The 27,971-nt window shown below is 57.5% G+C and overlaps 1 protein-coding gene across 1 annotated transcript; it reads right to left on the bottom strand.

Moving 5' to 3' along the window:
- Positions 1–3: 3 nt before the first annotated feature.
- CD244 (CD244 molecule) lies at positions 4–26,929 on the bottom strand. Its single transcript, XM_028503319.2, has 9 exons — positions 26,536–26,929; positions 11,824–12,162; positions 11,460–11,738; positions 10,145–10,264; positions 9,732–9,799; positions 7,716–7,784; positions 5,153–5,218; positions 3,940–3,996; positions 4–2,897 (listed from the first exon to the last, which is right to left on the bottom strand). The coding sequence occupies exons 1-9, from the start codon at positions 26,591–26,593 to the stop codon at positions 2,820–2,822; spliced, it is 1,134 nt and encodes a 377-aa protein (XP_028359120.1). The 5' UTR covers positions 26,594–26,929; the 3' UTR covers positions 4–2,819.
- Positions 26,930–27,971: the final 1,042 nt, after the last annotated feature.

The raw sequence follows: 27,971 nt of genomic DNA, 5'->3' as shown, positions 1-27,971 counted from the left end.
TACTACAAAGAATGGAATTTATTACAGTGAGGGGGAATAACATGCAGAAATAAACATCCTTTATATGTAGACACAGAAAGAATATCAACGAAACAGAGAAACTGCCTAAGATTAACCCGAATGAGAATCTGCATCGTCTGTGGGGACGAAGGCCCATCGGTGCCCGCAGTTGGCAACGTGAGGAAAGCTTTGACATGGTGCTTGTCTGAATATTTCAAAAGCTTACAATGAAAAGATAACCGCTATTTGGGAGACATAGTTTAATATCCACCCAGTCGGAAAGACTAGAAGTAATTTGAAAACCTCTTATTTGAACTTCTTTTATTCTAAATGTAGCAAAAATATTGCTTCCCGCGGCACGCGACAAACGTAAATTCACAGGCAGGAACACATCGAGTTTACTGGTGCAGGAACACTGCTTGCACTCGTGTTACTCCCAAGGTGGACACTAGATGGCAGCAGAGAACAGCTTTTCCTGTTGAGTTCCATTCGGGTGCTATTGACGAGTGGCACACTAGACAGACGCAGAGAAAAACGTTTTCTGCTGTTTTCCCCAAGATGTCCACGATAGAAAAAAAACCTGTTTATTACTCATGTCCACTGTGTTATCCCCAAAATCCCCATGAGATGGCAGCAAAGAGCACTTTCCTGCCCAAGGGCTCCGTCCGCTCTACCTCATCTACAAGAGCTTCCAGCCCTGGCCGCCGTGGCTCAGTGGACTGAACGGGGCCTGCAATCCAGGCTCGCCGTCCAGCTCCTGGTCAGGGCGCCTGCCTGGGTCGTGGGCCACGACACCCGCGGCAATCAACCGATGTTCTTCTCCTTCGCTTTCTCCTTCCCTTCCTCCCTCTCTAAAAAATAAAATAAAGAAAAAAATAAAATGAAATTCCAGATCCCCGGTATAAGCTCGTTTCGACATAATTCCTAATTTGGGCCCCTCGCATGCCTCATTTTACCTATTGCTCCCATTTCATAGATGACAGGGGAATGCCTGTTAACTCCATTTTACAGGTATTTAAACTGAAGATTGATTCTAACGGAGTTCAAAGTCCAGAACCAAGGCCCCTCCTGAAGCAGGTGACACTCTCAGGACAGCACATCATCTTAAGTGTCCTGTAATCCAACCCACCTCTTGCTTTCTCCCTCCTTCATGTAATATTTCTTACATTCCTTTCATCTGCAAGGCATGAAGTAAGCTGAAACTGTTATTCTTAGAAACACGTTATCTCAGCCTGTTGAAGTCTTGCTTCCAGGTGTATTGTTTGTCTCTTCATAAATTTTTCTTAAAATTCTCTATAGGTGTAGACACTCTTAGAGAGCTAAGATAATGTTGAAGTATCAAAAAGTAAGCAAACACCAATCCAAAAGATCACAGAGATGATGCTCTCACAGGAAAACCTCAGCCTGTGGCAAGAGCTCTCGAGAGCCGAAGCCTCTGGCCTGGGCGGCACAACAAGCGCTGTGCTCTCCGGTTCGTGACATTTCCCCTCACCTCTCCGCAGACGCGGCACCTCCCAGTGCGGCCGGGGCTGGCCGGAGGCTGCAGAAGGAGAACTGGACCTTCACGCTGCCTTAGGAACACCTGCTGGAATCACTGCGACCGAGGTTCTCACTCACGGACACGAGACCGATGTGAAATCCTGTCCACGGCAGCATTTTTAACGACAAAGGGCTGGGAACGACCTCAGCGTTCACTGGGTGGGGACCCGGTTAATGCATGACACTATGTGCAAAGGCAAACCGGCTGCGTTTGTGGAGAAAGGAAGGGACAGACGGGTGCCGTGAGCTGCTGCGGAATGAGCTCGAGGACGCGTGGCCGAGTGGGAAGAGCGGAGCCCCGGGCAGCGCCTGCGATGCACAGGCACGTGGGGCACGAGTGCCCGCGACGGTGCCACGAATACAGGTCTGCGCAGGTGGCAGTGCCACTCGCCGCCGGGCTTCTGGGCTGAGCCGCAATTTGGGGAGGGGGCCTGACAACACAGAAAGTTCTTTCGGGTAAATAAATGGGAGGTTTATATGGAAGAGACGCTTTAAGCACTTAAAAATATATCAAGAGTAACACACACATATGGCTTTATAAAAACTCAGCAGTAAAAAAAAGTGCACAGTAAGAAAAAATCACCCTGTTCCATCCCCAGCGGCGGCTGCAGGCCTCACAGCCGGTTACTGGGACGCCTGTGCTCCCGGTGGCTTCCCACTCAGAGACGGGCTGGCGCTGCACCACCCACGCCCGCCCTTCCCGCTCCCCTGCGAACAGCTGGCCGGAGGCAGGGCTGTGCTATGTGAGTGGAGGCAGTTCTGTCCCTGGACTTGAGTGAAGCCCAGGCCTGGCCCCCTCGGGGAACCTGCCCACGGCCACTGGGTCCACCCTCACGGAGGAGCTGCTGCTCTTCCTCTGAGCTGCTGTTGGCTGTTCCTGCTCTTAGGAAGGTGTGCCTGGGCAAGGGCAGGGTCTGCAGATGTGAGCGTCCCAGATGGGACAAGAGGGGACACAAGTGACAGGAAGACAGGAGGAGGGAACCTGGATGCTAAGAAAACACCCTAACCCTTTGCACCGGACATGACAGGGTTCCAGCACCTGGACTGGCTTGTGGTCCTGCATGAGCTGCCCCACCTGTCCACCCATTCTCGCATGATCTGTAAAGTGAAAGACATCACTTAACAACCGTGCTTTCTAATGGCTGTTAGAAATCATTTTCGAAACCAAGTACAGTCCATGGACAAATCCCCAGACTAGGAACTATTCTTCCGAGGCTCGGGTGGTACCATCCATCACGCTGATGCCCAGAGCAGAGGCTGGCAGACAGCCTCCGCGGCCACTAGCAGTACACACGGAAGTTCTCCAGCTCCTTGCGGCTCAGCACAGGGCTCCGAGCTTTAGCGTGCAACCTTCCAACCTACAGAAGAAAATAAGTTCAGGCCCTCCCGCTAGGGACTATGCAGCAACCCTGTGGGTATGGACTGTTATCTCCATGTCACAGAACAAGAAAAGGAAGCACAAGCGACTGTTTGAAGTGCAGCAGGGGCTTGACTCCAGTGCTTCCGGCTCCCGGCTCCGGTTTCGGTCGCCGTGCCCAGCTTCCTCGTGACCCGCCCTGGGCTGCCTGGGACCCCTGGGTGCTCTCCGCAACCCCGGACGGTCCAGTGGCTTTAATGTGGGGCTACAGTCGGAAGCCAAGAAGCCCAGCAGGCACCCGCCTGCCCCTCCCTTGGCACCAGTGGCAACACTGTCACCAGGCCACAGGTGGACACCTGGGCACAGCCGGAGGCAAATGGGGAGTAAGTGGGGTGCTCTCCTGCCTTCTTTTCTGTGGGTCCAAATGGAAAGTATAATTGTACCCACTCCCCATGTTCCGTGGGGATTAAGTGAGGTAATTCACATAAAGCCATATTGTCAGGCCACCACATACACAGGGAACCTTCCGTGGCCATGGAGACCCTACTTCCTGCTCCCTCAATGGTCTGACGGAAATCAGTGCGGCCACCAGGCTCAGGGACACTTCTGTGCAGTGTTCTTCCCGTCAGTGGCCGAGAGCGCGGGTCTCCCGGGGTGACTCTCCATTACTTGCTGGCTTTAGAAAGCCACTTAGACTCACTTCTGCCTTCCTGACCCCCGCCCCACAAACACACTGGGAAGTCCATGTATCTGGGGTGTGAGTCACAGCTGCAGAACGAGCCTGGGGACGGCCCTAATTTGAGAGTCAGGCGCCCCGCCCAGCAAGAGCCAAACTCCGACATGTGGTGTGACCTCCTGTCAGACTGCCACTGCCCTTGGACCTCGGCTTCCTCATCTCTGACACAAAAAACTGGACTAGATGTCCCTGAACTCCTCGAGACGCCAAGGCTCTGTGAACGACTTCACGCAGGTGCACGCCCCCCCGCCCCCGGCTGAGCCGTGCGTGGGCACTGAGCGCGCCCGCAGGAGCTCCGGAGACTCACCTCGTCGTAGACCGTGCTGGCCAGGGCAGGGTTCTGCTTCCGCTTCTTGGAGCCAGGCTGAAACACAGAGGGTCAGAGGCCTTCGCTCAGCTTAACGAGTGTCCCGCTCCCCACTGGCGTGACAGGCTCCGGAGAGACTCAGTGCCCGGGAAGTCCCCGAAGTGTCCCCCCCAGAAGGGGACAGCACCGCCCACCCCAGGAGTGAACGATGGCGGGTACGGTTTCCAGGGACGGGGCGCACACACTGGCCTACGGTTTCACGTTTCTGAGCCATCAGTCCCGCCTGCCACTCCCACACCCTCAGGCCACACTCGCCTACACTCACGTGCACACACACACACACACACGGTGCCATTCAGAAGCACTTGCAGGCATCTGAAGGGTCCTCACAACATAAAAGCAAAGCCCGTGACCATCTCTGTGACCATTTGCTGCAACTACAATTTCAGTATCTCTCATCCAAGTGAACGAAAAGTCTGAAATCGCACCCTGAACTCTCCTGCGCTGGGTACAGACACGTGACCCCAACCCGCGTGAACTCAGTGCTTCACAGTGACAGGCTCCCAGCCTCTGGAGGCACCGAGCTGAGCTCATGCGTCTGCACCGTGGCTCCGGCCGCGGGCGCGTCGTTCTGCCCAACCCCTCGCACCTGCGAGGGGCAGATGACAATGGCGGCGGCGTGCCCAGCTCTGTGGTTCCAGGCACGCGATCCCCCGCGAGCCCAGCTGGGATCAGGGTGGGAGGCCTCCATGTGACATGGCTGGCCAGCACCTCTGTCTGGTTCCGGGAAAGTGGATGCTGCGTCTCTCCGGACCCCGTGCAGCCCCCCAGCTCCATGCCAGAGGTCATGCACTGGAACCTCTCCAGGCCTGGAGGGGCCCCTGCCCCCGGGGGTCCCCTGCACGAAGCACCTTCCCTTTCCCTCTGTGTGACTGTCCTCAGCGTCCCACGGAAACTCTGAGAAACCCTGTAATGCACTCTGCTCCGGTCTCAGAGCTGCCGTTTCCCTCCACGCTGAACTCAAAGGCATTTCCTGGTCGGCCTGGGGACACCTACACACAGCCGTTGCACACCAGCACTGGGAGACACTCAAGGGAAGGTAGCTCAGGCAGAAGTGCTTGCACACTCTGCAAACACACGCCTGCATTACACACACAAAACAGACACCCCAGACGGACACCCGCTCCCACGCACCCCAGGAGGGGAGACTCACCTTCCCGGAGTACTGCACAGCTGAATACAGCGTATTTTCAGTTGTTTGTGACGTGAAATTGGACGGCTAATGAGAAGGGGAATATGATCATTTCAGAAGCACACAGGTAGCCCTCCCCCAGGAAGGGAGTGACTCTGCCCCTCCCCCTCAACCCTGCCCAAACCTAAGCTTTCCAATTTTTTACTGATTCCAGAGAGAAACCTCGCTTTGTTGTTCCACTTATTTTTGCACCCATTGGCTAATTCTTTTTTCTAATCTTCACCTGAGGATAAGTTTTATTGATTTCAGAGAGAGAGAGAAGGGGGAAGCGGGGGGGAGAGAGAGAGATGAGAGGAAAATATCAACGGTTGACTCTTGCATGTGCCCTGACTGGAAATCAAGCCCACGACCCTGGTGCATCAGGACGGTGCTCCAGCCACCGCAGCTGCCCGGCCGGGGCCCAGACAGCACGTCTGACTGTTGTGGAAAGAAGCCGGACGAGCCAGAAGGCCGGACGGCCCGAGTGCTGGTTCCTCTCTGCTGCCAGGCAGCCGCTGGGGGCTGCCCACGGGCTCCGCACCTGTGCACCACCCCGCCCCCCCGACACCCCTGCACAATCCGAGTGGCCTCACTCCACAGGTGAGGCTCCAAAACGGTGAATGCCCACGCCATGCCGCTCACAGCAGACCCCGGACTTAAACCCAAACTCCCCGGCGCTCTTTCCTCGGCACCGTGACGCTCCCCTGTTTGCAAACCCTCCCCCTCTGGGCCTGGCACGTGCGATCCCCAAGCGGGTGGCCAACCAGCTTCTAAGAAGCTCCAGAGGAGGGATCTCACTCTCCTACAACATCTCAGAAACCCCCTGTAGGGTGAAACGGGACTAAAGCTGGCCGACGGTGGGGGGGGGTCCCTCGCTCGGACATCTGGTGAAGACAGCGGGTCACGCACTGACCCGGCGCGCTCGGGGGCGGCTGCGCAGCAGCCTGACAAGTTCAGGGACACGAGTCACCACACGGGGCGGCCTCAGAAGGACACTTTCGGACTGGAAGTGAGTCGTGGCAGCGGTCACGTCCCAGCCCGGTACGTTCCGTGACGAAGGTCAGTCTTCCCCTAGCTGAGCCCGTCTGTTATCTCCGCGCCTCTCCGATGACACAGGAATGTCAAGGAAATTTCCTCTCTGCAGGCCCCTCGGGGCACAGGCCCCCCCACCCCCCCGCCCCCAGCAGGAGACCGTGTCCCGTGCTCACTGCTCACCGCTCACTGGCGGCTGTGCGGCCCTGTGCAGCGGGAGGCTGTCTGCCGCTCCCCTTTCGACCCGGCCCCGCTCTGCTCTCGCCTGCCCCCCGACCCCCTCACCAGTGGGTCCGACCTGACCCCGCTCGTCTTTGCTCTGATGCCCGGGCACAGGATAAGGCGCAAAACCGCCGTCCTCTGCAGCGTTTTCTCCGTCTGCTGAGATTTTACCTCCTGGCTATTGCCGTCAATTTGGCTCAGATAAACTCACAGACATTCTTACAAGTTTGGACATTTCCTAGTCGACACATCTCCTTTAAGGCTCTGACTGGGCCCACCACCAGGGAGCTGGGGCGGCCAGAGGCAACGCCGTGCTTGGGAACCCCCCGTGGAGAGCGCCTGCCCCTGGGCCCCCCCCCCCCCCCCCCACCGCCCTTCCTCTCCTCCCTGCCCTTCCTGGGCTCCGCTCCCCCCTCTTCCTGCTCTCTCTCTCTGAAGCCTGCCCCTGTTTCCCCAATGATTTTCTCTGTCCTGCCGCTGGGCCACCAAGCTGAAGAGGCTGCCGCTTCGGGCCAAAGTTCTTTAAAAATAACGATAATAATTTTGTCCAGAGCTTCCTTGTCCCTGGCCACCAGCAGACAGTGTCTCCCTAAGGGATGCACAGCCCGGGCTCTCCCCGCCGCCGTCCTGCGGCTGCCACGCTGGAGGGTGGGCCCCCAGTTCCGGGGCCACTTCCTGGAAGCCCAGACCGTCGGGGACTGTCAGAAACCATTTCGCTCAGCTTCCCCACCGCCCAGCCACGCGGCTCGGGAGCGCTAGTTGCCCTTGGAGTGTGTCCTCATCTGCGGAATGAGGTTTGCCTGAGACCTACTGCTTTGCGAGGCTGTTAGAGAAGATTTGTCGCAAAAACGGACATCGTACTTCGTACGCGTTATCGTTAAGTCGCGACGTCAGAGAAGGTTAGAGAGAACCACACAGACCTGCTCTCTCCTGGAAACGGGCAGAGAAAGCGCGGGCAGGAAGCGCAAGGGCAGGAGCAGCAGGGAGGGAAAAGAGAGGCTGAGTCCCCGGACAGCCTCCGCCTCCGCCTCCACCGCCACCAGCTGCCCCAGGGCCACAGCCCCAGGCCCCAGCAAGGGGGCCGTCCTGCATCCCACCTCCCGGCCCCGCTCGGCTGCAGAGACCCCAGACCACTCCGATAGTCAGCCAGCCACCTTCTGCGCTCTGAGAGCACCAGGGTCTTACTACGCTGCCATTCCAGGGTGTGAGGGTCCCCTTTTTGGAGGGGGAGGGGAGGACACGAGAAAGCCCCATAGACAGGCGGAGCCCGGAAGGGGGAAGCCGGGGGTACCTGGGCCAGGATCATGGAGTAGATGGTGGTCCCAGCCGAGGGGGCATCCCGCTCCTCCTGCCGCTGCTCCTGCGGGAGAAATAGGAAAGGACACCTGGTACCCTTGGCCAGGGGCTCGGGCTGGAGGGTCTGGGTCCGGTGGGGAGAGACCGAGCAACAAGGAGGTCCGGGGAGCCTGGGAGGGAGCGGTGGTGGGTCAACCCACATGGGGAGGGGCGGGAGAAAGAGCAACTCTTGATGCAGAAGCAGGTCGAAGGCCCCTCCCAGGTGGGAAGGTGCAGCGCTGAGTTGACACTGGGGGGGGGGGGGGGGGGGGGGGGTCCTGCCACCAGCCTCACTTTGCCGACTCAGAAACGGCCCTGGGCTAAGCATGCAGGCGCCCAGGCCCTGAGCTCCAAGGAGGGCTGTGGGCCCAGCGTCAGAGGCTTGAGACATTTTCAAGCCCCCTATCTAGATCCAGCCCCGGCGGTCAGCTTGCCCTTGGCCTCCAGCCAGCCTCCTGTGCAGCTGCAGTGCTGGGTGGAGCCCTGGACCCAAGGCCAGAGGCCGCGTCCCCCTCTCCCAGTCCTGCCCGGACTGGGCTGGAAGGGCTTCTCCCCGGAGAGCGCGTCGCCAGGGTGGGCTCTGGTGGGGCTCCTCTCCCAGGTGTGGGGCGGCCAGGAGGGGCAGAGAAACAGCAGCTGCCCCCGGAGGCTGGAGTTGGGGGGCGTCTGGGAAGACGCAGCACTCCACCGCTTTTCCCTTCTGCCCAGACCCGCGCGAAGTGTCTCCGAAAGGCCGCGGCTGGGCCCCAGGTCAGGTCGCACAGGCCTGAGGCTGGAGCCTTTGGACGGGACCTGGGAGACAGCAGGGGAGGCCTGGACGGACGGGGCCGTGAGGCGTCGAGCCGCTGGCTCAGAAGCAGAGTAACGGGCCCAAACCCCCAGCTTGTTTTACTCCATGAATTTATGGTCCCCCATATTCTCCTTCATTTCCCTAATCCAAAGTGCTCCTCATCGGCCCCAGCTGTGTGGCTCAGTGGCTCGAGCGCAGGCCTATGAACCAAAGGGTTGCTGGTTCGATTCCCAGTCAGGGCACACGCCTGGGTTGTGGGCCAGGACCCCAGTAGGGGGCAATCACACATTGATCTTCCTCCCCCTCTTCCCCTCTCTCTAAAGATACATAAATAAAATCTTTAAAGTGCTCTTCATTGCGGGGAGCTACTTTTGGCGAGCATGTGGGCATCAGTGGCTGGCGGTGTCTGCAGTCGCTGTGCCTGGTACCAGGGTCGGTTCTGATGGGAGAGTCCGTTTGCTTGCAGGGTCGCACCCCAACATGCCACTGCTGGGCGCAGACACGGGCTGCAGGGGCTGCCCTGTCCCTAGGCCCCGCGGAGCCAGGGGAGGAGGCACGTGCACTTCCTGCCGGGCCACCCGGGCCAAGCCCAGGAATGGCGGGAGGAGGAGGGTCCTTCCTGCCCCCACACCCTGCCCTGCAGCCCCTCGGCGGCACCCCCCCCCCCTTCACCTCCGGGTGACAGAGGAGACGCTGGCCTGGCTCATCACGCGGTGGCCTCACTCCCCCACCACCTGGGCCGGACTCGGGCCCCCGGGCCCCAGGGCCCACGACAACACACTCGGGCCTCAGCTCATCAGGCTGCCGCCCTGCCCGGCCGGGCAGCGGCGAAGGGGCCGCAGAAGTAAACGGGACTTGCGGGGACACGAGGATCTGTGGTCGGACACGACACACGAGCGGCTCGCACCTGCGCTGAGCCTCGGGCAACGAGGGCACCGGCACCACGGGGCGCCTCGGTGGGCGCAGCTCTGCACCCAGATGCCCTCCCTCGGTCCCCTCGCCCGCCCCCCCCCTTTCTGTCCACGGCCAGAGCTCGGGTGCTGAGGGGGCGGGACGTGGGGGGCTGAGGGCCACTTTGAGGGGACAGGTGGGTTCCCTGTGTCCCCTGCCCCGAATGGCCATCCTCCCGAGAGCGATCTCCAGACCGGCTGGGAGAGGCCGCCCACAGGCTGACGCACGTACGTGACGGCTCCTGGTGCGCAGGTGGTTGACGTCTTCGTAAACCGTCAGGGACTCCGCGGGGCCCGGCTCTGCGAGAGGAAGGAGCGGAGCTGCGGCCCGGCCCGGCAGGCGTGCTGCCCGCCCCGTCCCAGGTGGCCGGGACCCTCGGGGGCGTCTAGAGGGAAGCGGGTCACTGCTCCTCCCAGGAGGCCCAGCGGGCCCAGGGGCAGCGGCCAGCTGACCGTCTCCCCTGCACCGGCCACTGCGGGGCAGCTGCATGGCGGGGAGCTGGCTGCGCACCTCGGGGACGCAGAGGGCGAGGCCTGGGAGCGGACGCCTGGCAACCACCACTGTCCCTCCGCCCGCGGCCCGCACATCCCAGGTCCTCCTGCCGCTGCAGCCGGGGCAGCAGCTCTCAGGGGCCTTCCGCCTACCTGCCCGCTTCCTCCTCCTCCTCCTCCTCTGCACACAGACCCAGGTGACAGCGCCCATGCCCAGCAGCAGCACAGCGGCGAGACTCACGATGATCATCCAAAAGGGCAGGAGGCCGGTTTCTGAGGGATGCGAGGGCAGGGGCGTGAGGACCAGGCCTCCCTGCCTCCTGGCCTGGCTGCTGCCGCGGCTGCCCCCCACAGCCTGCAACTGCGCCGTCCTGGGGTCTCCCTGGTCCCGGGGACGACCTCCCCGGAGCAACACCAGGAGCTTGGCTCAGAGCCCTCAGCAGCCAGCTTCCCTCTCCGAGCCTCTGCTCTCTCACTGAGGAAGAGGAGGTCTGTCATCGCCACACGGGGGTTCGTCATGTGATCTAACAAATGCAAAACACAGCGACTGTGACCGCGGCCCATGCTTTTGTTTCTAACTCGACAGCCTTCTGGAGCAAGTCTCCCCGCTCGCCTTCCGCTGTTCTCGTGCTTCTTCAGCCAACAAACGGGGGACGCGTTTCGGTGCCCGCGGGCTCGGCCCTTTACAAACAGTGTCTCATCCAACTAGCAGCTCTATTATCATTCCCACTTCACCCCAGAGAAGAGCAGGGGCTCAGGCAGGTTCCTGAATCTGCCTGGGAGCACAGAGCCTGTGAGAGACGAAGCCTCGGCTGACGAGACCCGCAGACGTGCCCTGGTCTCCACGCGGCTTCTGCTTGTTTGCTTCCTCTTGTCCGGGCCGGGCTATCAGGCCCTTGGAGACAGGGACGGCCGGCCGCTCCTGCCTGTGCTGCTGCCGCACTGAGTCTTACTTATCTAATAAAAACTGGTGCAAAGTGAGCTCCAGGGAGCTCTCAGGACAGGCACGAGCAATAAACCAAGGACTCCGCCAGGTGCCACGGCGATGCCCTGGCGCTGCCAGGACCCAGCACGTGGCTGTGGGCGCCTGGCCAGGCCCCTCCCAGAGGACACCATGGTTCGGGGAAGGTGTCACTCGAGAGGCGGGAGCAGGGCTCTGTCCGCCTCGAAGGAGAAACGGGCCGGCGGCTGGGGCCGGGCCGCCGCTCCCCAGCTCCCCAGGCAGCTGAGCATTGGCTGCGTGAGGGAGAGACGCCCCTGTTCCCGAAGGAGAGTCTCGACGGGGACGCAAACGCTTCCCAGAGGAAGGCGGGCCTGGCTGAGGGGCCTGTGTGCCTCCAGGCCAGCACCGCAGGGGGCCAGCCCAGGGCTGTCACCCGCCCCCCACCCCCCCCCCGTCTCTCCCGCACATGAGCCCGGTCCGGGGCCCACCACCTCAGCCCTGTTGCGCCCCAAGCACCGCACTCACCCGGGAGACAGTCCTGGCTGAGCCTGAGCGTCTGGTTGGCCCAGCTGACAGAGTTGCTGACTTGGCAAGTGTACGTGTGCGGGCCGCCGACGACCCGCTCCTCCAGCGTGGACAGGGTCCCCGGGCCCGGGACCCGCTCGCTCCCTCGGTACCAGGTGTAGCTCACGTCACCATAGCTCGCATCACCACTTCCAGGGATGGAGCAGGACAGAGTCACTTGGCACACCCCTCCGTCCAGGGCTTCCTGCTGTCCCTGCAGCAGGAGGGTCCGCACAGGGTCTGGAAGCAGAGATCTGGTTGGAAGGCGCTGCAGACCCAGCCCTGCCGGAGCCAGAGGCGCAGGGACAGCCGTCCGGGCACTCACCCAACACAGACACGTTGAAGCGATATGTCTTAGAATTTCCCTCCTCGTCGGTGGCCTCCAGGAGGTAGATGCCACTGTCCTGGGGCCGAGCTTTCTCGATGACAAGAGTTTGGTTCTCCATTATAAAACAGCACGTATTGTTTAAACAAGGACTACATTTCCACTTTTCATGATGCAAATCAGGAGCACTCTTCCGAAAGAGCTCCATAAAATGTGGCGTCGAACGCAGCTGCACCTTCCATATGATAGAGACCGCCTTCGTCTCGGCGCTGTGGGAGACGCGCAGCTGGACTTGTGCTCCCGACGCTACCAGCCTGGGGGTCGGAGGCTCGGAGGACGCTAGGAAAGAGAACGGGGAGGGCAGGGCTGGCGTCAGGCCAGAGCATGTGGCCAGCGTGACTTCCCTTGAGCCACCAGGATGGGGCCCGTGAGGACCCCAGAGCCGGGGAACCCGACATGCTCTGCGGGCCCCATCTCCCCAGGCTCTGAAGGGGCCCACAAGCCCAGAGTAAGAGCTGACATCTCTTGAGTACTTACGAAGGGACAAGCAGGTTTTAAACCCTTTCTGTGTTTTAACTCTTCTGCTTCGCAGTGACCTACAAGGTTCTCATCCCCATTTCACAGGTGAGGAAACAGATTTAGTGGGAACTTCAAAGTAGCTACCCTGAGTTAAACCGTGAGAAAGATGAGCTTGAAACCCAGCCAGTTTGGCTTTAGAGGCTGACTTCTTAACCACAGTGTCCTAAATAAACATCATACCTGACGTGACTCCCCCTGCAGCACTGAGGTGACCAGTACTCGCCAGCAGTCACCACTAGGACTTCTGAATTGTGACGCCCAGTAGGACGAACACTCCGCGCTGGACTCACGCCTCCCTCCTCTGCCCGGCCAGAGGGCTGGGCTCATAACCCTCCCAGAGAGCCTGGCACAGTAAACTGCCATCGTTCCTCATTGATGCTGGCCAGTTCTTTTTTCAAATCCTCACCCAAGGATATGCTGATTGATTTCAGAGAGAGGAAGGGAGAGAGAGAGAGGCAGAGAGCGGGGAGAGAGAGAGAGAGAGACAGATCGGTTGGCTTTCATATGCGTCCTGACCAGGGACTGAACCCTCGATCCAGGTATTTGCCCTGACTGGGAACTGAACCTGCAACCTTCTAGTGTACGGGATGAGGCTCCAACCAACTGAGCCACCTGGCCAGGGCATGTTCTCCAGTTTTTTAGTCACTAGGAAGCCTCCACAAGGACTGCTCCCTAGAAGAAACTAGAAAGGGGAAAAGAATGCAAATCCCAGCCCCTCCCTCTCCGGGGATCATGATGGGAACGAATGTGCATGCCAGGGTGACACAGGTTGCTGGTCGCTGCCCACTGTGGGGCGGCCAGGGCCCTCTGCGAAGAGAAGGGGGTGTGTCTGTGGCCGTTTCGGGCCTGGAAGTAATGTGGCATCGCCGCTGGAGGCAGGAGACACGCAAGCCTGTACGGTGGAGGCTGCTGGGACGAGAGGGAGGGTGGGGGCTCCTCAGATGCCCACGTGCATTCTGGGAGTGCTCGGCCAGCCTTCCGCAAGACACTGAGCAGACAACGAAAGGGCCGGTCATTGCTGCTTGGTGGGCGGAAGGGGTTTCTTTGGTCGGGACACCCTGAGGCTGAAACACAGGGGCCCCTGCTCCTGTCCCGGCACCGGAAGTGGGCCTGCCCACGAGTGAGCCAGAGACAGACACGGCGCCAGGTGTCCCCGTCCTCCTCTCCGCGGGCTCGGGCTGCGCTCGGGAGCAGGACACAGCACACAGTGCACAGACATCCCAGGTACACAGGTGAGCGGAAAAACCACCAACACACCCGCAGCACGGACGTGCACGGTCATCAACCACCCGTCGTTGCCGAGCCCCTGGGCCCAGAGCCACAGCCCCTGCCTGCCTCGGCGGTCTGGGACCGGTCCTGCTCGGGTGCCACTGCACACACTTGCTGCCCGAGAGAAATAACCACCCAGGGAGTTTTAATTCCGGTCACGGGAGACCAGGTAAACACGTGCTACCCAACACTCCCACGGAGGGCATCTGAGGACAAAATGGGCAAAGTATAAGAGCGCGTTGCTAGGCCTCAGGGAGCCAACAAAGCAGCGAAAAATTAAGGGCCGGGATCTGAAGGAAGGAAACTTAAAGCGATGAGACCTGCACCCTCTCCCGCTGTTCCCAGGAGGCACCTTCTGATTCCGTAACGAGCAGCTGACCGCTGGCCCACTGGGCGGGGCTTCCAATCAGCTCGAGGAGCTAAGAGGGCAGGACCTCCCGCCAGGAGGGGATGCAGCTAAGACCCAGCAGACCGGCGGCTGGTTCACAGACAGCTGCACACGGAGAATTCAGAGCAACTGTGGGGGGCGGTGAAGGCTGGCGTCACAGCCAGGGTTGAGAGCTGAACAAGGCTGCACTTGGCTGCTTGCATCTGCAAGGCGGAGCGAGCCAGCGGCAACAACAGCCAGGACCCAGGAGATAGATAACCGCCAGCTTCAGCTGGACGTGACTGCAACCTTTGCCCCAGACATGCCTGTCGGTTAGACAGCCTGGGAAGGGAACAATCCGTGCCTGCGGCGTCCCCCAAAGTCTGCAAAACGTCCTCGAGCCGCATCTAACCCTAGCCCTAACCCTAACCCTAGCCCTAGCCCTAACCCTAACCCAACCCCATGAAATAAACGCGGAGCCCGTGTTCAGGGCTCACTGTCTCTCCATCAGAGGACGACGTCCCAGCCGGTGCCCGCTTTTCCTTAAACCGTCTGTGTCGTGTCTTCTCTCCGTCTCCTGTCCACCCCACTCAGGAACCCCCACTCCGCGCTGGTCATGGAAAGCAACAAATACACCCGCCCTCCCAGAAACTCAAACCCAATTTTGAATCATCTCTGCCCTGATTCAGATTAAAGTGCTCTAGAATCTATTATTTCCTACCTGGCTGCCTTCTAGAGGCAAATCTAAATTATCCCTGGAGGAAAATAACATAAACCAGCCCTGACTGGTGTGGCTCAGTGGATTGGCCTTCGTCCCGCAAACTGAAAGGTCACCGGCTCCATTCTGAGTCAGGGCACAGGCCTGGCCTGCTGGCTAGGTCCCGATTGGGGGTGTGAGAGAGGCAGCCAACTGATATTCCTCTACCTCTCTCTCTCCTTCCAGTCCCCTCTATCTAAATATAAATAATTAAAATCTTTTTAGAAACCCATCAATCAGGCCATCAAACTGTTTCCAAAAATTTTCATTATAATATGCAAAATGAAACAAAAAAAAAATAAATGGGCTGAACAAGAGGAAACACATCCAAAAACCAAAACAAAACAAGACTTCTGGCCAAGATGGAGGCATAGGTAGACACACTGTGCCTCCTTGCACAGCCAAAATTAAGGCCAACAAAATTTTAGAAACAAAAAAACAACCAAATCTGACAGAAAATTGAACTGTACAGAAGTCTGACAACCATTCATCCGGACTGGTAAGAGGGGCGGGTTGGCGGCTGGCGGAGAGGCGTCGAGGCAGGAAAAAGCGGTGGTTGGCGGTCCCGGGCACACAGGCAGCGGCAAGCAGACCCCAGCAGCACGAGGTGGCAGCGGACAGGCCCAGTGAGACGCGCAAGGCCGCTGGCTGACCACCGTCACACATTTGCACGCACATAAACCAGGCGACACTGGGGAGGGAGACAGACCACACAACCCAGGGTCCCAGCGCGGGGAAATTAGCCTCAAAACACCAACTGAAAACACCCGTGGGGGTTAAGGTGCTGGGAGAGACCCCCAGCCTCACAGGAGAGTTCGTTGGAGGGACCCACAGGGTCCCAGGATGTACACAAGCCCACTCACCCGGGAATCAGCACCAGAAGGGTCCAATTTGCTTGGGGGAAGCGGTGGAAGTGACTGAAATCCAGCAGAGATGGAGCAAGTGCCACTGTTCCCTCTCGGACCCCTCCCCCACAGACAGTGTCACAACACAGCTAGTGGGCTACCCTGCCTGGGTGAACACCTAAGGCTCCACCCCTCACTATGTAACAGGCACAACCAGACTGAAAAAAACAAAGGCTCAATCGGAAGAACAGATCAAAGTTCCAGAGCCAATACATCTAAGCGACCAAGAGATAGCCAACCTATCAGATGCACAGTTCAAAGCACTGGTGATCAGGATGCTCACAGAATTGGTTGAATTTGGTTGCAAATAGATGAAAAAATGAGGGCTACACTAAGTGAAATGAAGGAAAATGCACAGGGAACCAATAGTGATGGGAAGGAAACTGGGACTCAAGTCAATGGTGTGAACCAGAAGGAAGAAAGAACATCCAATCAGAGAGGAATGAAGAAACAAGAATTCAAAAAAATGGGGAGAGGCTTGGGAACCTCCAGGACATTTGTAAACGTTCTAACATCTGAATTATAGGGGTACCAAAAGGGGAAGAGGAAGAGCAACAAGTGAAAAACTTATTGGAACAAATAATAAAGAACTTCCCCATTCTGGCAAAGGAAATAGACTTCCAGGAAGCTCAGAGAGCCCCAAAGAAGTTGGACCCGAGGAGGAACACACCAAGGCACATCATCATTACATTAGCCAAGATTAAAATGAAGGGGAGAATTCTAGAAGCATCAAGAGATAAGGGGGCAGTCACCTACAAAGGAGTTCCCATCAGACTGTCAGCTGATTTCTCAAAAGAGACCTTGCAGGCAAGAAGGGGCTGGAAAGAGGTATTCCACATCATGAAAGGCAAGGACCTACATCCAAGATTGCTCTATCCAGCAAAGCTCTCGTCTAGAATGGAAAGGCAGATGAAATGCTTCTCAGATAAGGTCAAGTTAAAGGAGCTCATCATCACCAAGCCCTTATTTTATGAAATGTTAAAGGGACTTATTTTAGAAAAAGAAGATAAAAAATATTAACAGTAAAATGACAGCAAACTCACAATTATTAACAACCACACCTAAAACAAAAACAAAAGCAAACTAAGCAAACAAGTAGAACAGGAACAGAACCACAGAAATGGAGATCACATGGAGGGTTAGCAACAGGGGAGTGGGAGGGGGAGAGAGGGGGGAAAGGTACAGAGAATAAGTAGCAGAGACGGTAGGTAGGAAATAGATGGGGGGAGGGCAAGAATAGTACGGGAAAGGTAGAAGCTAAAGAACTTATGACACATGGGCATGAACTAAAGGGGGGGAATGTGGGTGGGAGGGAGCGGGTGTGCAGGGCGGAGGGGAATGAAGGGGCAGAAATGGGACAACTGTAACAGCATAATCAATAAAACATATATTTTAAAAAAGGAAAGAAAACACAAGCCACAAAAACAGACCCGAGGGGCCGCTTAATGATACGTATTAACCACAAAGATTACAACAATTGTGTTGATTATGTTCAGGGAAATAAGTTGGAGAATTTCAGTGGAGAACCAGTGTGACTCTCTGAGCAATGCTCCTTTGCAGCTGCCCCTGAAACGGAGTCTTTTCTTTTCTTTTCTTTTTAAAAGATTGTATATGTTTATTTTTAGGGAAAGGGGGAGGGGGAAAAAGAGGGAGAAAAACATCAACCTGTTGCCTCTCTCTCGAGCCCCTTACTGGGGACAGAACCCACAACCCAGGCTCATGCCCTGACTGGGAGTCGAACCCTTGACCTTCTGGTCTGTGGGATGGCAGCCCATCCACTGAGCTGCACCAGTCACAGTGAAATGGGGCCTTTTTAAGGAAATCATAGCCAAAACCGCGTGTGCCATTGTGAGCCTGGGTCTGCGGAGGCGGGAGGCTGCCCTGCAGAGGACCCCGGGGCAGCAGCAGAGACACACAGGGAGCAGGCACAGCTGGAGGGCCCAGTGGTTTTCCAGTAGCTTCTGCAGGTGTGGGGAAATGAAGTAGGATGGGCAGCCCGCAGAAAGGGCAGGGGTGTGAGCAGGGTTGAGCGGGCCCTGAGAGGCCCCTGGGGAAGCAGAGGCATCAGAGCCAGGGAGGGAACCCCCACCGGAAGGAGCCGCCCCGAGCTCTGCAGAGAGGTGAGCTGACGCTGGAGGGCCCCTCACGGCGACCCCGACATCAGGGACTTTGGGCGGCAGGGCTGGCGGAGCCCTTCTCAGAGGGGGAGGGTGTGGGCTGGCACAGGCTGTGGTCGTGGAACAGACAGGTGCGGTTTGGAATCAGCTCTTGGGAAATGGGAGAAGCTGTGGGCCACTGCCCCCTCCCAGGGCTCCCCGGACACTGAGGGCCCAGCTGAGCTCCGAGGGGCTGGACCCTGAGTTGTTCTTCACAGTGAAATGCCCTTCTGCGGCCTCAAGGGCACAGGGTGGGAGGGTGGGTGAGTGGCTGGAGTCAGGCGGGCTGGGAGGGGCTGGGGCCGCCCTGGGGGTGGCCAGGATGCACAGAGCCAGGCACCAGGGACTGGGGACTGGGACCACGCTGGCAGGCCGCAGCCCCTGTCCCTGAGGGGCCCACCTGACACAGGGAGAGAGAAGAGATGCCGGCAGGACAAGAAAGCATCCACACCGTCCCCGTGCGCGCAGCGACAGGCGGTGAGTGCTGAGGGTCAGGGGGGAGGACAGGGCCTGCTGCCTGGTCAAGAGAGGCCCAGGGTGGACAGGGGTGGCCCGGGGCAGGCACAGCCACTGCTGGGCAGTTTCAAAGCCCCTCTTCTAGGGGCTGAGTGCCTGGGCTGCGACAGGAAGTGGGCTGTGACGACGGAAGGACGAGGCCACCCCAGACGGAGTGGGCAGCCAGCACGGAGGACCGGGGACGGCAAGGAGACCGGCTGACCGAGCCTGGAGTGCGTTCCAGGCTGCCTGTGCTCCTGAGCTCCCTGCGGGAGGGTGCCCAGGCCTGACCTTGGGCGGAGGGAGCCTCGGAGCCGGGTACCTCCCACCAGCCTACGAAAGGATGTTGAGGTTTTCCTCAGCTCAGGGATATTCGAAAAGGCTCGAGGTGAAGGCCACAGAGGGGGTTTCTGCCCGGCTCTGGGTGCCGAGGGCCCAGGCCGATTCCAAAATGTGGGGGCAGCGGGGGCAGCAGGGGCAGCGGGGCCCCAGAGAGGCCCCAGTGAGGGCAGAATCCTCCAGAAGTTCCGGGGGGAGGGGTCCCCTCCCCTGCGCCTGCCTTGCACTTCATCTCCTCCACGCAGCCCCCCCTCCCCGCACCCCCACCCTCACAGGAACCCTTGGACTCCTCTACCCAAGCAAGGCGACCCCGCCGCCCACCGAGCCACCTGGCCTGCCCTCTCTGCATGAGCGACTGAGCCGCCTCCCAGCTCTTTCCCAGACGCAGGTGCCTGGCCTTTTCGGGGTTCCATTTGAACCCCTGTGTTTCCCACTGCCGTCTAGGCGGGTCCCTCTGCGGAGACTGTCCTCCCTCGTCCCTTGTCCCGTCCCTTCTTTACCCTTCAAGGCCCCTTCCCCAGGGTGCACACAGGTCCCCTTCCTCACAAGCACGCCTTGCCCGTGGAGCAGCCTCAGCCGCTCTGTCTGCCTGATACTCGGTATTTCCCGAGACAACTGTCCCCTGTCTGAACAAATCTGAAGATCAGAATCCACATCTGTTTCAGACTTGTTCTCCAAGAAAATCTTGCACAGCTTTTGGAGTGTAATAAGGGCTTCGTGAGGCTGTTTAGTTAATCTCTGATTGGCTGAATTCCAGAGTGCGCCTCGGTGACCCCTCGGAAGCGGCTCCCATGGGGGACTTTCAGGCAGCAGCCCAGGGGCGCCGCACAGGGGCGGTGCCGGGGCTCCGGCACATCCCTCTCCCGTCTGCAGACCCTCGGGAGAGGCGGCCCTGGCCGGAGAGGCGCGGGGAGCTCGCAGGCAGTGCAGGGTTCACCCACTTAGAAATCAGTTAGGCAGCCTCTGCTGGAGGGGTGTGCTCTGCATCCCCGGGACACCGCCCTGGGGAGGCACCAGCGCTTGTGCAAGAAAAAAAGGCGCGTGCAAAGCGCTTGCAGCAGCACCGTGGGACAGCAAACCCGGAACTGACCCACCGCCACCTCCAGTGCAGAACGGGGGAGTAAGCTTTCACGGGGCCAGACACTGAAGTCTTATACGGCCATGGAAACAGTCAGTTGCGTAAAATGGGGAAAGGTCAGCTACGAACAACACCACAGACGATCTCACCAGATGCTGAGCAAACAAGGCCAAACCCAAGACTGCCTGCCGCACAGCTGCCCTGCCCCGCAGCCGAAGCTAGCCTGCGGTGTTGGGGGCTGGAGCAGTGGGTGAGCGTTTGGAAGAGGGAGGGGGACACGGGCCGGGGAAGATGTGAGGTCTCTGCAGAGCTGCGTGCACCTCGCAATGACGCGCTGAGACGCACAGCTGTAACTCTGCGAGCTCCCCTGCACACGACACGCCCCGCTGAGAAAGCAGCCATGATACAACGGCTCAGCTGCCCCTGCCGTGACTTCTGCAGACCGGGGCTCCCTCCTGAGTTCTCCCCTCCCAGACCCCCCAGCCACTTCACCGTCCACACTTTGAAGAAGGGCAGGGACCCAGCCTCCCTCCCCTGGACCGCCGCCACCGGGCAGCCACAGGCAGAGGCTCCCCTTGAGCAGCAAGAGCCCCGACACCCTTGGCGTGAACGGCAGGCAGGCAGCCCTGACAGCCGGGCCCAGAGACTGCTGCCTGGGCCTTATTTTGCCCACAGCCCCTGGGCATGCGCAGCCTCCAGTGTGTCCTCAGAATTGGGGGTCCTAAGTGGATTTTAGGACCAAGGCCCACTCTTGTGGGCAGTGACTTGAAGGCCCCACTCCCCAGCTCACCTGATCCCCCAAATCATCCCAATCTGCTTCTAAGGGGCTTGACAAATTCATGTATTCACTCAACTATCACATTTTGAGCTCCTGCTGTGTTGGATACTTTGTTGCACAGCTGTAATTATATGTGGAGATTCGTGTGACAGATGCTGTCTCCATGAACAAAAGGGCCATCCACCTCTGCACCCTCCCCGCCTTCCCAGTGCCAGTGCAGCTGCTCAGAACACACCAGGGAGCCCTGGCCAGCGAGCGTGGCACGGCTGGTTGAGCATCGATGGCAAAGCAAAATGTTGCCGGTTCAACTCCCGGTCAGGCCCGGTCAGGCCTGGTCCCCAGCTGGGGGTGTGCAAGAGGCAACCTATTGATGTTTATCTCACACATGGATGTTTCTCTCCTTCTCTTTCTCCCTTCCTTCCCCTTTCTCTAACAATAAATAAATAAAATATTTAAAAATAAATATATAAAATATTTATAAATAAATAAACACCATCTTTCAGAACAAAGTCCTTGGAATCTAATGAACAAACTGAACACGGAAAATGGGGGCAGGCTCAGATGGGAGCAGCATGACAGCCGGTGGCGGGGGGAGGGCCTGGAGGGGCCGAGCAGAAAGGAAAAAGGGCTCGTGGACGTGGACAGCAGCGGGTGATTGCTGGGGTGGGGGCATAAGGGGACTAAGTGGTAATGGGGAAAATACAGTAACGATTACACTTTTTAAAAAAGACCAGGGAAAGGGCACGAAAACATTGGGAGCTGTGGCTGTAAAAGCAATTAGAACATTTCACAATGTGATGTAATAATGTTACACAATGCATGTCCTTTAAGTTAAAAGTGTCGAGGTCTCCCCACGATCCCGGTTAGGACAATGAGAAACCTCCGAGAAGAGCCACATAATAAAGCTCCATCGTCTTCCGATGTTCTACCTCACTTTCTGTTCAGTTAGAAACAGAGGAGGGGTGCGGAACAGCCCTCTTCCTGACTGTGACTCAGACACGAGGTGACAGAAGTGTCTGTCCTGCCTCCACGGGGCTGCAGGGCATGAGCCGTCACGGGGCCGGGGGGGGGGGGGGGGGGCGGGACGGGACGTGTGAACTCGCTGTCCGCAGCCCTCTGCGCGCTGCCGTCTCTGCCGCACCCAGTCCTCACACATCCCCACGAAGCAGGCACCACTGCCGCCCTCATTTGAAATACAAGAAGCTGCACTGACCCCCGACCACCTGCAGTCTATTGCCCTGCAAAGTGAAAGGTCACCGGTTCGATTTCCGATTTCCAGTCAGGGCACACGCCTGGGTTGCCGGCGAGGCCCCTTGTTGGGAGCACGCAAGAGCCAACCAATCAACGTTTCTCTCGCACATGGATGTTTCTCTCCCTCTCTTTCTCCCTCCCGTCCCCTCTCTCCAAAAATAAATAACATATTTTAAAATAAATAAATAAAATAGAGACTTCTGGGCAAGATGGAGGCGTAGGCAGACACACTGCACCTCCTCGCACAACCAAAAGAAGGAGAACAACAAATTTAAAAACAAAAAACAACCAGAACTGACAGAAAATCAAACTGTATGGAAGTCCAACAATGAAGGAGTTAAAGAAGAAATATTCATGCAGACCTGTAGGAGGGGCAGAGACAGGCAGCCGGGCAGAGAGGACTTGTGGCCCAGCAGCAGACTGTGGACCGGGCAGTCCCACATTCGCGTGCAGATAAACTGGGAGGAGCAACTGGGGGCGAGACAGACCTCACAACCCAGGGTTCCAGTGCGGGAAGTAAAGCCTCAAACCTCCGACTGAAAAAGTCTGTAGGGGCTGCAGTGGTGGGAGAAACTCCCAGCTTCACAGAAGAGTTTGTTGGAGAGACGCACAGGGTCCTCGAATGTGCACAAACCCACTGAGGAATCAGCACCAGAAGGGCCCAGTTTGCTCGTGGGTAGAGACAGAAGTGACTGAAAGCTGGCAGGGAGCTGAACAAGTGGCACTGTTCCCCTCAGACCCCTCCCCCACTGGCAGCGCCACAACGCAGCAACATGGGTTGCCCCTCCCTGGTGAACACCTTAGGCTCCACCCCTTACTAGTAACAGGCATGCCGAGACCGCCCCCCCCCAAAAAAAAAGGCCCAAATGAAAGAACAGATCAAAGCCCCAGAAAAAATACAACTAAGCAATGAAGAAATAGCCAACCTATCAGGTGCAGAGTTCAAAACGCTGGTAATCAGGATGCTCACAGAAATGGTTGAGTATAGTCACAAAATAGAGGAAAAGGTGAAGGCTATGAAAAGTGAAATAAAGGAAAAAGTGCAGGGAACCAACAATGAAGGGAAGGAAACTGGTACTCTAATCAATGGTTTGGAGCAGAAGGAAGAAATAAACATTCAACCAGAACACAATGAAGAAACAAGAATTCAAAAAAATGAGGAGAAGCTTAGGAACCTCCAGGACATCTTTGAAAGTTCCAACATCAGAATCATAGGGGTGCCAGAAGGAGAAGAGGAAGAGCAAGAAGTTGAAAACTACTTTGAAAAAATAATGAAGGAGAACTTCCCTAATCTGGCAAAGGAAATAGACTTCCAGGAAGTCCAGGAAGCACAGAGAGTCCCGAAGAAGCTGGACCCGAGGAGGAACACACCAAGGCACGTCATAAGTACATTACCCAAGATTAAAAATGAGGAGAGAATCTTAAAAGCAGCAAGAAAAAAGGAGACAGTTACCTACATAGGAGTTCCCATCAGACTGTCAGCTGATTTCTCAAAAGGAACTTTACAGGCAAGAAGGGGCTGGAAAGAAGTATTCTGTGTAATGAAAAGCAAGGACCTACATCCACAATTACTCTATCCAGCAAAGCTATCACTTAGAATGGAAAGGTAGATAAAGTCCTTTCCAGATAAAGTCAAGTTCAAGGAGTTCATCATCACCAAGCCCTTATTCTATGAAATGTTAAAGGGACTTATCTAAGAAAAAGATAAAAAATATTAACAGTAAAATGACAACAAACTCACAACTATCAACAACTGAACTGAAAACAAAAACAAAAACAAGCTAAGCAAACAACTAGAACAGGAACAGAACCACAGAAATGGAGATTGCATGGAGGGTTATCAGCGAGGAGGGGGAGGGGAGAACGGGGGCAAAGGTCCAGGGAATAAGAAGCATAAATGGCAGGCACAAAACAGACAGGGGGAGGGTAAGAATAGTACGGGAAATGGAGAAGCCAAAGAACTTGTATGTACGACCCATGGACGTGAACCAAAGGGGCAGAATGCAAGTGGGAGGGGTGTGCAGGGCAGAGGGGAATAAAAGGGAGAAAACTGGACAACTGTAATAATATAATCAATAAAATACATTGAAAAATAATAAAACAATAAAAATAAAAATAAAAGTAAAAATAAAAGAGAGAAACTGAGAAACAGGGGGTTAGTTCTGATCCCCAAGACCACAGAGGTGGTCCGGGTTTTCCCCAGTGAAACTCTGCAGGGCAGAGATAAACTCTCGCTTCATTCATTCATTCAATAAATCTTAACAGAAAGTCCGTCTGTGCCAAATGCTATTCCAGATGCTGAAGACACAGCGGCGAACAAAACAGGCCGCAGCCCCGGCCTCCGGGACATCGTGCCCTTGTGAGGGACAGAGGCCCGGGAACAGAAAATCAGTCCCTAAGCGGAGGACAGCAGGTAAGATGGAGGTGCCCACTGCAGAGGAAAGGGAGCAGAGGGGCCGGCGAGGCCCTGCAGGGTGGCGGGCTGACATGTTATTGGGGAAGACGCCGCGGAGGGGGTGGCGTCTGAGGGGAACCCTGGGGAGCTCGGGGAGGAAGCCCCATGGGGAAGGGAGGAGTCTGCGCTCGGGACCAGCAGCCCGTGTGGCTGAAACACAGCAGGTGGCAGAGAGGAAGGGCAGGAAGTCGGGGAGGTCGGCGCCGGAGACCACCACATCGCCTGTGGCTTTGCTCCGCATGAAGTCAGCAGCCGCCTGCGGGAGACCTTTGCAAATGGAGAGCGTGAGCCTCCTCCATGTGTCTCACACTGACGGCATTCTCCAGCAGCCCCCTCGTGAAGGAGATGTTTGTTTCACTGTCACCCTGCCTCCGGATGGAAGGCAATGGGGAGAAAGCATCACCTTTGTGGTGTTCACGGCAAAAATCATTTCTCCTGAATCATACAAGGGAACAGCAGATACGCCCAGACGGAGGAGTCACTGCACAAACAATGGCGTGTATTCCAAAAATGTCCCTGTCACGAAGAAAAGTTGTGGGACAGTTTTGTGAACTGAAAATAACTAAGGATAGCCCTGGCTGGTGTGGCTCAGTGGGTTGAGTGTCAACCTGCGAACCAAAGGGTGACCAGTTCGATTCCCAGTCCGGGCACATGCCCGGGTTGTGGGCCGGGTCCCCAGTAGGGGGTGCACGAGAGGCAATCACACACGGGTGTGTCGCTCCCTCTCTTTCTCCTTCCCTTCCCCTCTCTCTAAAATAAATAAGTAAAAAGCCCTGGCTGGCGTAGCTCAGTGGATTGAGTGCGGGCTGGGAACCAAAGTGTCCCAGGTTCGATTCCCAGCCAGGGTACATTCCTGGGTTGCAGGCCATAATCCCCAGCAACCGCACATGGATGTTTCTCTCTCTCTCTCTTTCTATCTCCCTCCCTTCCCTCTCTAAAACAATAAATAAATAAAATATTTTTTAAAAATAAATAAATAAGTAAAAATAAAAATGAAAAAATGACTAAGGACATAACAAGTGAATCCAATACATGATCCTGACCGAATTCTGAATCAGGAAAGCATACCATAAAGCACATCGTTGGGATAATGTGTCATATTTAAATGTGGGCTCCGTGTTTGGTAGCACCAGTACTAGGCACACGGAACGTGAGGATGTGATGTGACGTGGGAATGTTCCTGCTCTTGGACGACACGTGCCCAAACGATCAGAAGAGTAAAGAGGCATCACTCTGAAACGTTTCGACAAAAAGCATTACTATTTTCTGCTCATATGCACACAGATACACACACACAGAGAAAGGGAAAGAGAGCAAACGTGGTTAAATGTTAACTGACGAATTTGGTGAAGAAAATGCGAGAATTTTGTGCACTATTCTTACTGTGACTCTGGAACTCCCAGATTGTTTCAAACTGTAAGTTTGAAACATTAAAACGGACAAAGAGCGGTTTCCATCAGCTCGAGCCAGGCCAGCCCCACGGGGGAGGCAGCAAGCAGGTCCCTCTGCCCAAGCCCCTCCCCGCCGTGCCCCGACCCCTGGCCCGGCGTCGCCTGTGCGGCCCTGCGGAGACAGCAGGGACCCCGTGCTGGCCGGACGCGGGGGAGGACAGGGCTCGTCCCTTGCCGCACAGACTCGTCGTCTTCGTCTCAGCCTCCACCTCTGTCCCTCTCACCCCCCAGGCAAGACTGCCAATCCCGCCCACCTGACTCCAGCCTCCTAACAGACCCCAGTCGATACCTCGGTTTCCACCCTCTACACCCAGTGAGCCCCTCTCCCTCGCCCCCAACCCAAGGCAGCCTCTCCCTAGCAGTTCTCTGGCCCCTAAGTCCTTGGTGCCGCCGGAGGAGGCCCCAGGCCAGGCAGGCAGGGCCTCTGGGGCTGTTGTCCACACCTCCGTCCTGGACGCCTCCTCGGGCACAACAACCTGCTGTTCCTGAGCTCCAGAGCCACCCAACTCCCTTAGGGAACCCAAGCCCGAGGCCCGTTGGTTCTCCTTCCCGCTGGTGATGAGCAGCTATTGCCTTGGTCCTTCCCACAGCCGGCAGGCAGGACACTTCCTCTCACCACACACCAAAACAAAGCGAAGCCCCAGGCCATCGGACCACGGGCGGCTGGTCTGTCTCCTCCGGGCCCTCTGCTAGCCTTGCTGGTCCCACCCAGGGTCCGCCGCTGTCAGCCTCGTTCCAGGTGACAGCAGCAGCCACCCGTCCAGAGGCACGGGACCCGACCCGCTTCCCTGAGGCTGACGCGGCCCCTCCCTGTGCAGACAGGGCCCCTCACCTTGGCTCTGACGTGCAGCGAGGACCAGGAGGGCGAGGGTGAGGGCCGGCCCCAGCATCCCCGGCACAGCAGGAGGGCGGCGGGCGCTGCCTGTCCGTGGACGTGCTGTGTGCACAGGCGCAGCGGCCACGGAGCAGCAGCAGCAGCTCGGCCCGCTGCCGGTCCGGCCGCAGTTTCCTCAAGCGGAGCCTCTCTCATTGACTGAGAGCTGAGAGGCTGCAGAGAAACCACAGGCCCTGGACCCGACAGTTTCCACCAACCGAACTCGCCCAGTTCGCCTCAAGTGGGCGGGGCTCCCAGTGACTCACAAACCACCTTCGAAATCCTGAGCCTCGCTCTCCCTGGCCCAGCGGCTCGTGGGAAGGCAGGCAGGCTCCGAGGACTTTCCGACCTGCACTCCCCGGCATTCGGGGAAGCCTGCATGGGGACCACGCAGCCGCTGGCCGAACCTGTCCCACCCGCAGGGCTCTGTGAGGGTGCAGGGAGGGGGTGGGAGGGGTGCCTGAGAGCTGCAGCCCTGGGTAAGTGGGGGCTGTGGAAGGAGAGGAGAGGAGCTGGGTGCTGGAAAGGCCTGCAGCTCCGGGCACTCTCACCTTGACGTCACAGCTTCTGCGAACCGAAACACTTTCCTAAGAATTCGCTTTGCTCCAGTTCCCCATCGGCACTTCTACATTCCCTCCCTTCTTCTTTTTTCACTTTCCCTCCCGAAATCTCTTCCTTCCTCCCTACTCTCACCGGAGGGCCTGACCTTTGTTTCCTCTTCCCAGGGAGGGGCAGGGGCAGGGGCCACTTCCTCTCCTCTGCTTTCCCTGGCAGCAGACACTCCCACTTCCCTCCTCACCACCCTTTCCACCGCCCTTCCCGGCATCCACCCCCAGGGCCCACCCACCCGTGCGAAGCTGGACTGGGGCGTGGCTGGGGGTGAAGGGGGGGTGGGGGGGCCTGCAGGTGGCGGTGCTGATCCTGCATTCGGAGTCAGGACACCAAGCTTCCCAATGGCTCTTTCATGCCCATTCTGCAGAACTTGGGCTCCAGAGCTTGGGCTGGCTTCATACTCGTGCTGCGTGGACCAGGCACTGGACGTTTGTGCCTCTTTCCTCCTCCGAAACCGGGGATGACGCTGACACCTTCCCCTTAGGGGTGAGGACTAACCGCGTCCCAGCGTTCAAAGCACTCAGCACGACCCACAGCATCAAGGAGAGCTCCAGGGCAGTTGTCACTGCGTAAATACTAAGCAGCCTGCCCTCCAACCCGGCGGGCGCTTCCTACGGAACGTTTCAGTGACGTGAGCTCGTGGCTCCTAAACCTGTGGCCCCGTCCAGGAAACCAGAGCCTGGCTTCTCACCCAAGGCTGCTGCCTCGAGCTCTACAGAGTGCCCATCTTCTGACACCTTTAAAAACAACAACAACCCGGTGACGGCTTTACCCACCATCCG

The sequence above is a fragment of the Phyllostomus discolor genome, chromosome 14 (assembly GCF_004126475.2).
Source record: "Phyllostomus discolor isolate MPI-MPIP mPhyDis1 chromosome 14, mPhyDis1.pri.v3, whole genome shotgun sequence".
Lineage (NCBI taxonomy): Eukaryota > Metazoa > Chordata > Mammalia > Chiroptera > Phyllostomidae > Phyllostomus > Phyllostomus discolor.
This window is presented reverse-complemented; position numbering and strand designations above follow the sequence as displayed.

Coding starts and splice junctions, on each gene's coding strand:
- CD244 (XM_028503319.2), bottom strand. CDS start 26,593: ATGCTGGGGCCGGCCCTCACCCTCGCCCTCCTGGTCCTCGCTGCACGT. Junction 5,219..7,715: donor ACTCCATGATCCTGGCCCAG/GTACCCCCGGCT, acceptor CCTTCTCATTAG/CCGTCCAATTTCACGTCACA. Junction 3,997..5,152: donor CTGTGCAGTACTCCGGGAAG/GTGAGTCTCCCC, acceptor TCTGTGTTTCAG/CCTGGCTCCAAGAAGCGGAA.